We start from the raw sequence: 14,616 nt of genomic DNA, 5'->3' as shown, positions 1-14,616 counted from the left end.
CTCCCTGACACAGGCCTAAAGCCTCAGGCCGAGGTTTTAGGCCTGGGCATCTCGCCGCCTCCGAAGATCGCTGCTGGCTGGCTCCTCCCCGGCCCAAGCCTAAAGCCTCTGCTCGAGGCTTTAGGCCTGGGCCAGGGCACCCCCAGCTCGCCGCCGCCGCCACCGCCGCCACCGCCGCCACCGCCGCCATGGAAGATCGCTGGCTGGCTCTTCCCCGGCCCAGGCCTAAAGCCTCTGCTCGAGGCTTTAGGCCTGGGCCGGGGCACCCCCAGCTCCCCGCCGCAGCTGATCGCTGGCTGGCTCCTCACCGCCCCAAGCCTAAAGCCGGCCGCCATCTTGGCTGACAGTTAATTTGCATAAGGATATGCTGATTAGCCAATGGGAAGGGTAGCGGTCGTACGCCAATTACCATGTTTCTCTTTTATTAGTGTAGATGTTGTTTAAGGTGGGAGAATACATCCACTTCCTAACTGCATCCTTACTCCTTCATGGTCAGTAGCAGAGTTTTCCTTCATGGTCAGTAGCAGAGTTTTCCTCACTATTTAAAATTTAAAATGCACATATTCTCTGGCCTTTGAAGTCTGCTTTTAGAAATATCTCCTACAAATACACTACAACACATGGGAAATAACACACATAAAGGTTATTCCTGTAGCACAGTTTGTTACAGGCATGAAATAAACTTAAAGTCCATTGACAAAGGACTTGGCTAAATAAATTCTAGCACATCCATATTATATAATGCTATTCAGCCATAAAAATAAGGAAGCTGTTCTTCAATATATTTCCAAGGTATAGAGCAATGTGCACAGTATATACACTGTATATAGTACACACATGTGGGAAAATTCACATTTAGCTCATATATGTATGTGCTATCCTGGAGAGATTTCACAAGGATCCAGTAACCATGGGTACTCTGGGGAGGGGAACTGAGCGAATGAGGACGTTTAGAACGATTCACTTTCTCCCCTTCTATACTGTCTGGATTTGAACCATGTGATTATGAGAGAAACAATTTTACTAAATTAACAAAAATAAGGTCATACTTCCCAGCATGATTCTCGATTGACCAAAATTATTCACTTTGCTCCTCTCTCCCTTCGAGTTCTCAATCTTTAATTATGTTTAATCACCTTCATCTACAAGGGACAAGGCAGGCCCTCAAGAGAGAGAATGCTGAAATATAGGACTGGAAGGGCTCTAATTTTATTCGTAATACTCTATTTGTTGCTAATAACAGTTGAAGTATTGAATTTTAAAAATTACTGACTTTATGTGATATCATGCGATCTCACTCATAAACTGATGAACAAAAATAGATCCAGAGATAGAGAACCATGGAACAGACCATCAAACTTCAGAGGGAAGGTAGTGGAGGGTAGTGGGTTAGAGATCAACCAAAGGACTTGTATGCATGCATATAAGCATAACCAATGGACACAGACACTGGGGGGGCGGGGGTGACGGCATGTGCTGGGGGGTAGGGGTGGCTGGGGAGAGGTCAATGGTGGAATATGGAGAGGTATGTAATACTTTTAAACAAAGAATTTTTTTAAAAAAAACTTACTTTAAAACTTAGATCAGAAGTTATTTTTATAAAACCTCTATCTTTTACTTTGCCAGGAATATTCCAGGGCCTGTTCTCTGACTGCCTGTTATTGATCTAACTTGAAATCATTCCAAATGGAATTCTTTTCGTGTCACATTTTGGTAAGTAAAATAAACCATGAGGGACAGTCACAAAGGCTTGAATATTTTTGCTAAATTTGATGGTTCATTCAGAAAAAATTATTGTAGCTAAAATAAACTATCAAGTTATCAATTTAATTTGTAACATAAATTTTCATCCTAAAGGTTTGGATCTGGAAGTATTAATATCCAAAGCATTTAGCATAGAGAATACTGTCAATAATATTGTAATAACTATGTATGGTGTCAATTGGGTACTGGACTTATGGGGTGATCACTTCGTAAATTATATAAATGACTAATCACTATTTGTACACATAATATTGTATGTCAATTGTAGTTGAAAAATTTTTTCATTGTCTTAAAAAATCCAAAACATTTGCAAAATTAGTATGGAATAATTCATTATCACACTATAGTAAAACCCAAATAAAGTTAGAACCAATTTCGAAAATAAATTTAAAAATTTTAGAAACAATAACATGCACTATGAGAAAACAGGTAGACACAAAGAAGGAAATAAACATCACAGATACTCTCATATCCAATGTCCATTTGGCATATATCTATCTCTCCAGACTGTTTTTGTGTGTTTGACCCATATTTAAAATAAATATACACTTTCAATGTTCCATTTTGACAATAGGCTGTCTTGTTCAAGAAATGCAGTTGATTATGAGTTGTGCATCACGATTTTTGCAAAACATGGCACTCAAATGGCTCCTTGTGGGAGTAACAAAGAGAGTACAGGATCAAAGTCCCTCAGCATGGTCCCTTTCCTGTTCTTTGACAATCCCTGAGCTACATTCCCTGAAATGGAATATGGAAGTTCCAGAATGACCATTGCAGCCTCATGCTGATGCTGTCAACACATACAGTGCCTATGGGTGAGGCTGTGTCTGGCTCAACTTAAGATTGTGATCAGCATAAACACACCTCCTTCCTTACTACACTCTCCCAACAATTTGTGTGCTGTTTTTAAGTTTATTTATCTTTTGAGTTGGCAATCCATGCCCATGGTATAAGATTCAAAATATCCAAAAGGGTGCATTGCAGCAATCAAGTCCCTGCAAAACTTCCTGGTCACCCCGTGATCTTCTCTAGAGATGAGTTCCGTCACCAGCTCCGAGTGTCTCTCCCCAGAGGGGGTAAATGTTCAAAAAATTTAAAATAAGGACATGAACAAATAAGCAAAAAAATGTCCATTCTTTGTTTTTCCATATGGAGTAACATGTTATTCATACTGTTTTCCCATAACAGCACATGAGGACACCTCACTTTTTTAATGTGTATTGGTTTAATTTTTTAAAATATGTTTTTATTGATTTCAGAGAGAGGAAGGGAGGGAGAGATAGAAACATCAATTTTGAAAGAGAATCGTTGATCAGCTGCCTCCTGCACACCCTGTACTGGGGATGGAGCCTGCAATCCAGGCATGTTCCCTGTCCAGGAATTGAACTGTGACCTCCTAGTTCATAGGTCGATGCTCAACCACTGAGCCACACCAGCCGGGCAACACCTCACTCTTTTTAAGGGCTGTGTAGACATTGTACTACACTGCACAGAGGTTGTACTGATCTCCTGTGCCCTCAGCTTGTGGGTGGGTGCCTGTTTTAACACCCTTTCTAATGATGACGACAGCTCACGTTTACTGAGCCTGCTCTACTGGCCTATGTGTATTAATTCTTGCACCCTTCATAACAACCCTGTGTGGCAGGTTTTCTACTTTCAATAATCTCCCTTTTTTTTTTATCTTGTCAACCCAACGGATAAAAGACTAGACCTCATTACAGTTTTAATTTTCATTTCTCTTAGCCACAATGAGGCTGAGCATCTTCTCTTATGTTTAAGAACCACATTATTTTCTTATTCATGATCAAACCCTTTGCCTGTTTTTCGCTGGAATGACTGATCTTGTTCTTAATTCATAGTTCTTTATATATTAAGGAAATCAATCTGTCTTTGGTGAAAATATTTTTTCTCAGTTTATCACTGTCTTAGGATTTTTGTCAATTTTATTTCTCTAACCTGGATACCTGAAAGCACTGTCTTGTTCCTTTGCTTTTGAATATGCCTTTCAATTTTTAGTTAAGTCACATTTGTCAATTTCTATTATATCTCTGGCTGTAAAAGCCACATATAAAGCACTATAAACTTTAAGGCACATTGGTGGTGAACAGTTTATTTGTCTGTGAATGAAGCAGAACCATACTTGTTCCCGTTTTTGTACTTTATAGCTGTATTTATATACTAGAGGCCCGGTGCACGAATTCGTGCATGGGTGGGGTCTCTCTGGGTGGCCTGAAGGGATTGGGCCGAAACCTGAAGTCCAACGCTGCCCGCAGCTCCTACCTGCTGCTCCTGCTCATCCCGGCCTCACTGTGCCTGCTATGGGCTCGTGCCCAATCAGTCCTGATCAAGAGAGGCTCACACTGCCGCAGCAGCACTCGCCAGCCATGAGCCCTGTGTCTGGCACCCTCCCAAGGGGTGGGGCCTGCGGAATTGGGCTGAAACCGGCTCTCTGACATCCCCTGAGGGGTCCCAGATTGTGAGAGGGCACAGGCCAAGCTGAAGGACTCCACTAGTACACAATCGGGCTGGGGAGGGACCACAGGAGGGCTCCAGGGCATGTCCAGCCCATCTCACTCAGTCCTGATCGGCCAGACCCCAGCAGCAAGCTAACCACCTACCAGTCAGAGCATCTGCCCCCTGGTGGTCAGTGCACATCATAGCGACTGATCAACTGGTCAACTGTCTTCCCCTTGGTGGTCAGTGCATGTCATAGCGACTGGTTGACCAGTTGACTGCCCCCTGGTGGTCAGTGCACGTCATAGTGAGCAGTTGAGCAGCCTTAGCATATCATTAGCATATTATGCTTTGGTTGGTTGTTCAGTTGTTCTGCTGTTTGGTCTATTTGCATATTACCCTTTTACTATATAGGATGGTGACTTCCTCAGTTATTAGCAGCATTTTTATAAATGTACAAATGTTTGTATATATATTCTGCATATACAAGTAATAAAGTTCCTATTTTAGCAAAGGGCTCCCCTCACCACCATAAAAATATGAAAACATAATACCAATCTATGTGGTAATTAATATTTACCTGTGATATGCTGGCATTTGGGTGCTCTTCCTGCCAACTCATGTACGGCAGAAAATCTACATCTTCTTTGGCAATAAGTTCCAAAATATTTGGAGTAGTAGGAAAAGGTGACTCATTACCATCCTATATTGAATCACAATTAGATAAAACAAAACAGCTATTATCAAATGAAATGATTGTTATACATCTTAAAGTCCTGTGAATATTTGGTTTGGAATATGTGTGGTTGTCAGATTGGATCCTGTGTCCTGGGCCACAAGTGAGAGAGAAAGAGGCAGAGAAGACAGTCGTTTTTAGTTGAGTGGCTTTCCTCTTTTATTTATTTATTTATTTTTGTAATTCTTGCCCAAGGATATTTTTCCATTGTTGTTATTTTTTATTTTTTTAGAGAGAGTGGAAGGGAGGGGGAGAGACACAGAAAGAGAAACATTGATTGAGCCCGTAACAGAGGTATGTGCCCTTGACCAGAATCGAACCTGGGACTGTTCAGTCCACAGGTTGATGCTCTATCCACTGAGCCAAACCGGCCAGGGTGAGTGGCTTTCCTCTTACTAAACCCTTCCTAGACTCAGGTGCTGCACTAAGTGCCTTATATTTATGGAGGAGAGCGGGCTTTTCAGAGAGAGGGTAGGGGAAGCCTAGGCCTTTTCTATTTTTTGAAGGTCTTGGATTAATAAAAGATGAGAAATGCCAAAAAGGTAACAAAATTGTAGTAAATCTTAAAAGTACATGTGTAACTAATTAATAATTATATCATCTATAATAATAAAAGTGTAACATGCTAGTTAGACCTGACAGCCGAACGACCCTCTGGACCTCCTTCTGTACAAAGCCAGGGCTGCGAGGGCCAAGGCAAGCTGCCATGCTGTCAGGGCCAAGCCCCTTGCACAAATTTCGTGCATCAGACCTCTAGTTAAAAATAATAAAATATGTACAGTGGGGCCTTGACTTATGAGTGTCCCAACTAACGAGTTTTTTTGAGATACCAGCTGTCTCTCGGCCGATTTTTTGCATTGAGTTGATAGAGTAATTTGAGTTAACGAGCTCCTTAACAAGCTAGGTCTCAGAACAAATTAAACTCGTAAGTCAAGGCCCCACTGTATCTCGTTTAGAGAGGTCACCATGTGCCCTCACACTGAGGTCCTGGCTTGATGACCCTTGACCTCTCTTCTCCCTGTTTGTCACAGGCTCAGGACATGGATATCGTCAGTGACAGACTAAGAGTAATTTTGTTAATAAATATGTAAACACAAAGAAAATAACCATGAATTAACAACAATACATACCCTTTTCTCAATTGCCACAAAGCTTGTAAACTCTGTTATGAGAGAGTTTTCTTTACTGAGTTGAATAATTAGAGATTTTAAGATTTGCTTCTTCATCTAGGATAGAATAAAATAAATGCAAACATGTCCTATTTTATTTTTCATTAAATGAATATTAATTAATCTAAAAGACTTTTTCTATAAAAAGCAAATCATCCCCTAACTAGAATTTCAAACTAAATATTGAGTCAATAACCCTATCTAAATATCTCAAGTTGGTGACTAAATGTTCTCTACTCCACTGAGCCGCCAAGTCATAGAAGGAATAATTCTATTTATAGAGCCCTTTGTACATTACAAAGAACTCTCACTCTGGAGTGTGCTGAGCTTCTGAAATCTTTTATAGACTGTCTGTGTCTCCCATTTTCCAGATGAGACTCTCCAGTGTGGACTGGCGGAGTGACTTGCTCAGGACTGTCTGTGGCAGAGCTGGTCAGTCACCCCAGAGATAAGAGGGATATAAGCAAAACAAAACTCAAGGCTGCTAATGGAAGGGCAGTAAAGGAGAGCAATGAAGGCACAGGCCACTTATCACAAGCTGTAATTGCTTGCAAGGGAATCTGGGCCATGTGTGGCATTCTGGTACTTTCTTTTGGGGATGGCACTGAGCCCTAATGCTCCTAACCTCATTGCACCTGGCTTTTCATCAGGAAGAGGGGAATACGACCATCACACTCGAGAGCTCCGGTGATAGACACCCTTGAAGCCCTCCTCTGGCTTCTCTGATGGGTACAATTACCACAGAGTTCTCAGGAAGTTACAGAGCACCCTGCACCCGAGACCTGACAATACATGCCCTCAATACTGTATGCACCTCCATCCAGCTAGCCTCACTCTCCACGACCATGGATAAGTCAATTTCTAAAGAGCCAGCCATGAACAAAACGTTATAGTTTTTGCTATGAAAAGAGCAAACCTCATGATTCGTTTCATTTTCGTGGAGAATGCCATCTTCATAATCTCTGATCAGAGCTCGTGCTGTCAGCTTGTGAATCATCTGTTTAAGCAGCAAAGGAAAAAAGAATTCAAATGTCATATATATTTTTTATATCCTCACTCAAGGATATGTTCACCAACTTGGGAGAAAGAGAGAGAAAGAGGGAGAGTGGCATCGATGTAAGAGAGAAACATTGATTGGTTTCCTCCCGTACATATCCCAACCAGGGATAGAACCCAAAACCAAGGTATGTGCCCTGACCCACAATTGAACCACAAGCAACCTTTTTGATGTACGGACTAACACTCCAACCAACCAACCAATGAGCACCTGGCCATGGCTCATTTGCTTTTAATCCAAAAGTAGAAAAAACAAACATAGCCTCAATAAATATGTTTTATTTAGGCTACTACTGTTATTTACTATTTTAAAATAACATAGGTAGTCCAGTGGTACTTAACTTTTATTGAGTCATGGACATCTATGAGAAGCTCCCTAAAAAATTTTCATCCATAAAATACTAAATTTAATTGTAGTTATTCATGTCCATATGGACACATCTAAAATCAAGAACCCCAGATGAAGAACTGCTACATTAGAAACTGACAGGAAGTGTTTCTATGTTGACTGAAATTTCAACATAGAAAAACAGCAACAACAAAGGAAACACACTGAGCATTCTATATGAAAATGTAAAATTATTATTAGCTTTCAAGCACTGGGTCTACAGTTTAAGTTTGGAATCTTACAGTTCCAGTTGTCTTCTGTAGTTCAGTGGTTGATACCATTGCAGAAAATTCTTTCTCTTGAATTAATGCACATAGAGTTGCCTGAAACAGAAAAAGAAAATTCCTTATTAGCTTTTTTGGAGTTTTGTTTTATTAATCCTCACTGGGGATATTTTTTCCATTGATTTTTAGAGAGATTGGAAGGGAGGGAGAGAGAGAGAAACATGGATGTGAGAGACATGTGGATTGGTTGCCTCCCACACGTGCCCCGACCAGGGCCAAGGTTTGAGCCTGCAACCCAGGTACATGCCCTTGACCAAAATCAACCCAAGACCCTTCAGTCTGCAGGCCGATGCTCTAACCACTGAGAAAACTGTCTACGGCTCTACTGCACAGTATTTTGGTCAGTGATTTCCTCTCTTTTCAAGGGAAATTAAAAGGCTCTCCAGGGCCCTGGTTAACTACCTGTTGTATTCCTAGAAAGAGAAAATTTGTCAGCATATTATGATTTAGGGAAGAAAGAGAGGGGTAAAAACAGAAAAATTACTAGCAAAATACATTGCTCTTCCCACAATAAAACAAATTGTGTGCCTCTTTACCTGAGTACAATGAGGAATAAAGCTGTAGACCAGGAGCCGGTCATTGTGGAACAAGGCTTGCACCTGGGCCGGGCCCTGCAGGGGCTCAGGTGCATATGGACTGAGCTGCTGCCACTTCACGGAGATCGAGTGGCAGCTCGGGGATCGTGACCGAGTCATTTGGTCTTCTATCTATTTGTAAAAGAAGAATTATTTCTCTTTCAATGCTGTATCCAGAAAATAGTTACTGAACACTTAAACTTTACATTCTATCCTTTGAAACCTATGGCTCTTTCTTCCTTCCTCCTTCCTGCTGGAGGATACTTTCCAAAAAGATTTTAAGTAGAATTTTTAATAACAGCACTAACACATAATTTAAATCTACATAACATCCTAAAATTATTGCATTAGTTAATTACTAATATACAGCTCTGGCATGGAGTAGATTCCAGTTATAAAAATTAATCCTACAAAGACTTGAGCAGACAATCCTCCAAAGAAGAGACATGAATGGCTAATAAGCACATGAAAAGATGTTCAACATCATGAGTCATAGGGAAATGCATGTCAGAACCCCAGTGAGATACAGCTGCACACCCATTAGCACGGTTATTATAAAAACAAAAAATGGAAAAAAAGGATTGACTGGAATATAGAAAAATTGGAACCCTGGTACATTGCTGAGATGTAAAATGGTGTAGCCACTGTGTGCAAATGGTGTGGCAATTCCTAAAAATCTAAATATAAAATTACCATATGATTCAGCAATTCCACTTCTGGGTATATACCTAAAATAATTGAAATCAAGGTCTCAAACCATACTTGTATACCAATACTCATAGCAGCATGGTTCACAATAGCCAAAGGTGAAAATAATCCAAATGTTTACTGACAAACAAATGGATAAACAGAATGTGGTAGATATAGGCAATGAATGTTATTCAGGCATTAAAAAGGAAGAAAATTTTGACACATCCTAGAACATGGATGAATATTGAGGACATTATGCCCAATGAAATAAGCCAGGCATGAAAGGCCAAATACAGTATAATTTCAAAATATATGAAGTATCTAAAATAGTCAACTTTGTAGAGATAGATAGTACAAGGGTAGTTGTCAGGGGTTGGGGGAGGAAGAATCAGAATTTATTGTTTTTTGTTTGTTTGCTTTTTAATGTTTTTATTGATTTGAGAGAGAGAGGAAGGAAGAGGGATAGAGAGATAGAAACATCGATCAGTTGCCTCCTGCACACCCTCTGTTGGGGACTGAGTCCACAACCCAGGCATGTGCCCTGACCGGGAAGCCAACTGGTGACCTCTTGATTCATGGATCGATGCTCAACCACTGAGCCACACCGACTGGGCAGCAGTTGTTTTATGGGGACAGAGTTCTGTTTGGGAAGATGAAAAAGCTCTGGAGATGGATAGTGGTGATGGTTGCATAACATTGTGAATATACTTAACGTCACAGAGCTGTACACTTAAATATGGTTAAAATGGTAAATTTTATGTATCTTTTACCACAATAAAAATTAATTTTAGGTACTCTCCCTGCCGGGAGCATGCCCACACCTCTCCCCTCTGTTCCACTTCTCCCCTAAAGGCAAGTTTCCTTGACTCTTTCTCCTAAGCTCCGTGGGCCCTTCTTTTGCCTCTGTGGCTTGTTTCCTGAGCCCAGTTCTCCTGCCACTCACTTCTACCTCTGTGACTTTCTAAATAAACATTCTCTTACAGTTTGAAAAAATTTTAATTTTATCAAAACATGTTTAATACTTCACTTTTAAAAATTAATCCATTGCCCTAACCGGTTTGGCTCAGTGGATAGAGCATCAGCCTGCGGACTGAAAGGTCCCAGGTTCGATTCCGGCCAAGGGCATGTACCTTGGTTGTGGGCACATCCCCAGTTTGGGGTGTGCAGGAAGCAGCTGATCAATGTTTCTCTTTCATCGATGTTTCTAACTCTCTATCCCTCTCCCTTCCTCTCTGTAAAAGTCAATAAAATATATTTTAAAAAAAATTAATCCACGACACTTTATAGAGCAGAAATCAAACTATTAGCTAGGGGAATAACCCAATTTTGCTCCCACTGTGCTCCTGCCAGGTGGAAGATCAGTGGTCACCAAGGGTGGGAGGCACACCGTGATATCTGCCTCTTTCTAGCTCCCATTTCCATTAATGAAAACACAGAGTTTACTATCAATAGATCTGTACAAAGATAACATTTCCACAAGTAAACATAAGACTAGAAATAAGATGTTTGAGAAACGTACCTGTTTTTTCCAACTATGTTTGGATTTTGAGTTAAAATATTCAAACAGTCCAGCACCACACTGGGACAGAGTCCTTAAGATATGACGATTTGCTGTGGAACTGATCACATTTCACAGGTATTATTTTAAAAGAAATTGTAGAAACATTTTAGAAGTCCATGTAGTTAAAAAGGTTGACACAGTTCAAAACTCAAAAGAAGACATTACATGCAGAAGAATTTACTCTTCTTTAGCTAAGGTTCAGGAGATAAAATAGATGGCAGACAGTATGAAGTATCACAAGATTTGGGAAGCTTAAGCTCCCACACATCAGAGGGCTTATTTCTCTCTCACAACAGAATAAAAGCAGAAATTCTTAACTTTGATTTACCAAAGGGAGGGAGCAGATGATTTTGAAAACCCCCCAAAAGGTACCAAAATACTGACAAAGATCAACCTCTTTTCAAGGAGTGTCAAAGCTACCTGAATTGGTTCCAAAGGCCAAGAACTGGCAAAAGTGTTAATAAAGTCTAATCTTGAAATCTGATCCACATCTAGATAGCAAAAGCTATAAAGAAGTGACTCTCATTCTAGCAAAGATAATCTGACATTTACATGACAATGTCCTATTAAATTTCTCTGGATAATAATTCTACACCTATGAAGGATGACTTTAAATAGTTTCCTCCTGAAATATTAAAGAAATGATCAATAACTTTTCAGAAAAAGAGCTTAAGAAAGTTATCTCTGAAACATTTTTTTAGCCTATGATAAAGATCAGATTTGTTTTCAACCCTCAAATTTAACTGGTGGTGATTACAACACTGATTAGAAAACTCCTTCAGCTGGAGTTTATCTGTCTTTTATAAATTCCATCAGTTAATGAGGCTACTTGGAACCTTTCCTGTGGGTGGACTCTGAGGACAACTTGTTACAATGGCGGGCGGGAGGGTCTCTACTCCTGGAGAACTCACAGCATCTTGCTGGAGTTTTTTTTTTGTTTTTTTTTTAAAATATATTTTATTGATTTTTTACAGAGAGGAAGGGAGAGAGATAGAGAGTTAGAAACATCGATGAGAGAGAAACATCGATCAGCTGCCTCCTGCACATCTCCCACTGGGGATGTGCCCGCAACCCAGGTACATGCCCTTGACCGGAATCGAACCTGGGACCTTTCAGTCTGCAGGCCGACGCTCTATCCACTGAGCCAAACCGGTTTCGGCTTGCTGGAGTTTTTGAACACAAGTGAGTATATATAGAACGAGGCAGGAACATTTAGAAAGATCCTAAAAACTGGATAGAAAGTCAGTAACAATTCCAGCTCCCTCAGGTTGGGTCATGTCAACCAGCACAGTCATCCCTTCAAAACCTCTTTCTTTCACTCCTGGCACTTAGGACCCCATCTCCCCTTGAGGTTCTGGATTGCTGTCTGTCTGTCTGTCTGTATCCCACACACAGTACTGCAGCCTGAGCTGAGCTGGGTCCGTCCCATGACAGACCCTCAGCAAAGACACAGTGCTTTCTGCACTGCGGTGTCTGAACCCGATCACAGCACAGGGGGCCCAACACACAGTGCGGGGAGCAGGCAGGTATTGCTGGGACCAGGAAGATGAAATAGAGTGCTGACTAAGGCAGGAAGAAGACCCCTCCCTGTGACAGGCTTATGGCTGGCCACCCAGTGTCCACAGGTGCAAGTTATTCGGGTAAAGTCCTGTTAGGAACAATTCCTAGAGGAGTTAGTTATGGGTTGCACACATTTCCTAGTTGGAATGTGATGCCCTGTTAGGCCTCAGATGACAGAGAACAGGACTAGGAGCTGGGACTGAGGAGGGGCAGAGAGAAGAGCCCTCTGTGCAGGCAAGAAGGGCCATCCAGGGGCATTGAGGGCCCCAGATCACTGCAGAAGCCCAGGGGCCTAGGACAGCACAGTGTGGGGAAGGATAAACCTGGTGACCGCTTGCCAGGATGGTGACGATAGGGGGAGAGCACAGGGAGGTGCAGGACAGGCATGTTCCGTGCAAACACCAGTCCAGCCTCTTTAGTTTGGTGTTTTCCTTATATTTACACCATATGCTTCAGTTCAACCAGGAAAGCTAACTGTAATTGGGAGGAGGTTAATTCCAACAATCAGGTTTAGCCTCCCCAGGGAAAGATTCTCTGTACATCTCAGGGTTTGACAATGCAAAACCTCACAGAAAGGTGTCGTGAGGAGCAGGGCAGCTAGATGGGGCCTCTGAGGCAGCAGACTCCCTCAGCCCCCCTGTCAGAAACTACCATGGGCTTCTCAATATGTTGGAAATTTGGATTTTTATGCAAAATAACACTAACATTGATTTGGGACTTGCCATGAGCCAGTGTAGTCTAAGTGCTTTCTATACGTGAGTTCATTTACCTTAATCAATAAAGAAAAAAAAAGTAGTGTTTGCATCAACACCTTCATTGTATAGAGATTAAACAAGTTGCACAAGGTCACAGCTCATAAGTGGCCAGCTTGGGGGGTGAGACCTAGGCAGTCTGGCTCACAGCCCAGAGCTCCACAGCTGTACCCTAAACACCTCTATACACAAGTGTCAACGTCACACCTGCCAAGAACCTTGTGCGGGCCAACAAGATGCCTGTTCGCAGGCTGCCTCTCACTGTGGCCTTCACGGTGACAAGCTCCCACTCACCCGACACCGCAGGAGAACAGCCGGGTGTGCTGCACATGCTTCTTCACAAGCCGCAGAGTCAGGCTCGCCTCCTGGAGGTGACCGTCAGAAATGAGGAGGATGTTCCGTATCCCTCGAGAAGGGGGCAGTAAGCTTAAATATCGGAGTGTTTTCCAGAAGTCAGTGTTTCCCATGGTAGGTGAGGCAGACTGCAAGAAATGAGAAAAATTATTTACCCCTTTTGGGGGATATTCACTATTTACTCTAGTCATTTACAAAACAAGTCTTTCAATGAGAGTTTAGAAGTATCGTCAGTGAAAAGGTATTTTTCCCTAATTACACATTTGTAGAACAACTACATTTACATCCTTTGAGTTTATTTCATTTCACACAGTAACTACAATATTATTAATTGGCAATTATCTGCTTTTTTAATGGTTTTCAAAGAACTATTACATCAAACACCCCTGGGCCTGTCATCCTAGACTAAAGTGGTGACTGGTTATTCTGAGCTTGCTCCACTTAAAGAAAAAAAGGGACAGAAGAAAACACTGCAAAACTGTGAATGCTGGTTGTACCTGGGTGGTGGGGCTATGGGTGATTTTTTTCTTTTTACCCTTTTTAATTTCCAAATTTTCTTCAATGACTTCATATTGATTTTACCAGTCAAATAAAAGAGCCCACCAACATACAAAATGGAAGGACTGGGGGTTGCTGACAGTGATCTCCAGGGCAATACCACTAGAACTGGATAGAAACAGGATCAGGAGACAAAGGAAAATGCCTTTACTCACCATAATGAACTCAGCTGGCATATTATTGCTTGTGATGTACTTTGGAAATGAAAATAACTCCTTGTAACCTGTAAATAAGATTGGTGTGAGGTGCTACCGTTAAATATTCACTTTATTGACCACTAACAAAGAATAATATTTGATCATTTTTAACATATAAAAACTCACTACAATATTTCTTTAAATAATAAATTCTAGTGCGAACTATGCACTTGACTGTGCAAAAGGTTCTGAGTCAAATTATGTGTGCAGACTGTCTTGTAGAAATTGCTTATGTAAAGTCTGATGCAGGTATCATTATAGCACTGGCAGTATGGCCACCAGAGGTACACATTCTCCTTCCATGACCTATGCCTCCAGCAGTGGCAAACCCTGGCTCCTTCATGTAGCAGGGGCTGGGCCTTCTGCTACATTAACAGAGAAGAACCAATAGGACATGATATCCTCTCACTCCACTCTGTGGTCCTTCTCTCATCTCTAAAGTGCCTTCTTCTGGCAGTTAAGATGGCCCTGGACTCCCCCACCCCTCCGCCCCCCCACCACCTGCAAATGGCATTACC

At 41.5% G+C, this 14,616-nt stretch overlaps 1 protein-coding gene across 2 annotated transcripts in view; it reads right to left on the bottom strand.

The window, feature by feature from the left end:
* The window catches only part of PARP4 (poly(ADP-ribose) polymerase family member 4), a 125,666-nt gene that overhangs the window by 32,983 nt on the left and 78,067 nt on the right, over nucleotides 1-14,616 (bottom strand). For both annotated transcript variants that reach the window (XM_070409358.1, XM_070409357.1), the window contains exons 23-30: nucleotides 14,057-14,124; nucleotides 13,284-13,471; nucleotides 10,636-10,735; nucleotides 8,388-8,558; nucleotides 7,810-7,890; nucleotides 7,040-7,120; nucleotides 6,085-6,180; nucleotides 4,799-4,921 (exon numbers count right to left, since the gene is read on the bottom strand). In XM_070409358.1, the coding sequence (XP_070265459.1) occupies nucleotides 4,799-4,921; nucleotides 6,085-6,180; nucleotides 7,040-7,120; nucleotides 7,810-7,890; nucleotides 8,388-8,558; nucleotides 10,636-10,735; nucleotides 13,284-13,471; nucleotides 14,057-14,124 (908 nt within the window). The remainder of the gene's footprint in view (nucleotides 1-4,798; nucleotides 4,922-6,084; nucleotides 6,181-7,039; nucleotides 7,121-7,809; nucleotides 7,891-8,387; nucleotides 8,559-10,635; nucleotides 10,736-13,283; nucleotides 13,472-14,056; nucleotides 14,125-14,616) is intronic.

Source organism: Myotis yumanensis, unplaced genomic scaffold (assembly GCF_028538775.1).
Source record: "Myotis yumanensis isolate MYYU_CA2020_CCGP unplaced genomic scaffold, mMyoYum1.0.hap1 SCAF_3, whole genome shotgun sequence".
Taxonomy (NCBI): Eukaryota; Metazoa; Chordata; class Mammalia; order Chiroptera; family Vespertilionidae; genus Myotis; species Myotis yumanensis.
Note: the sequence above shows the minus strand (reverse complement) of the source record. Positions and strands in the feature narration are given on the sequence as shown.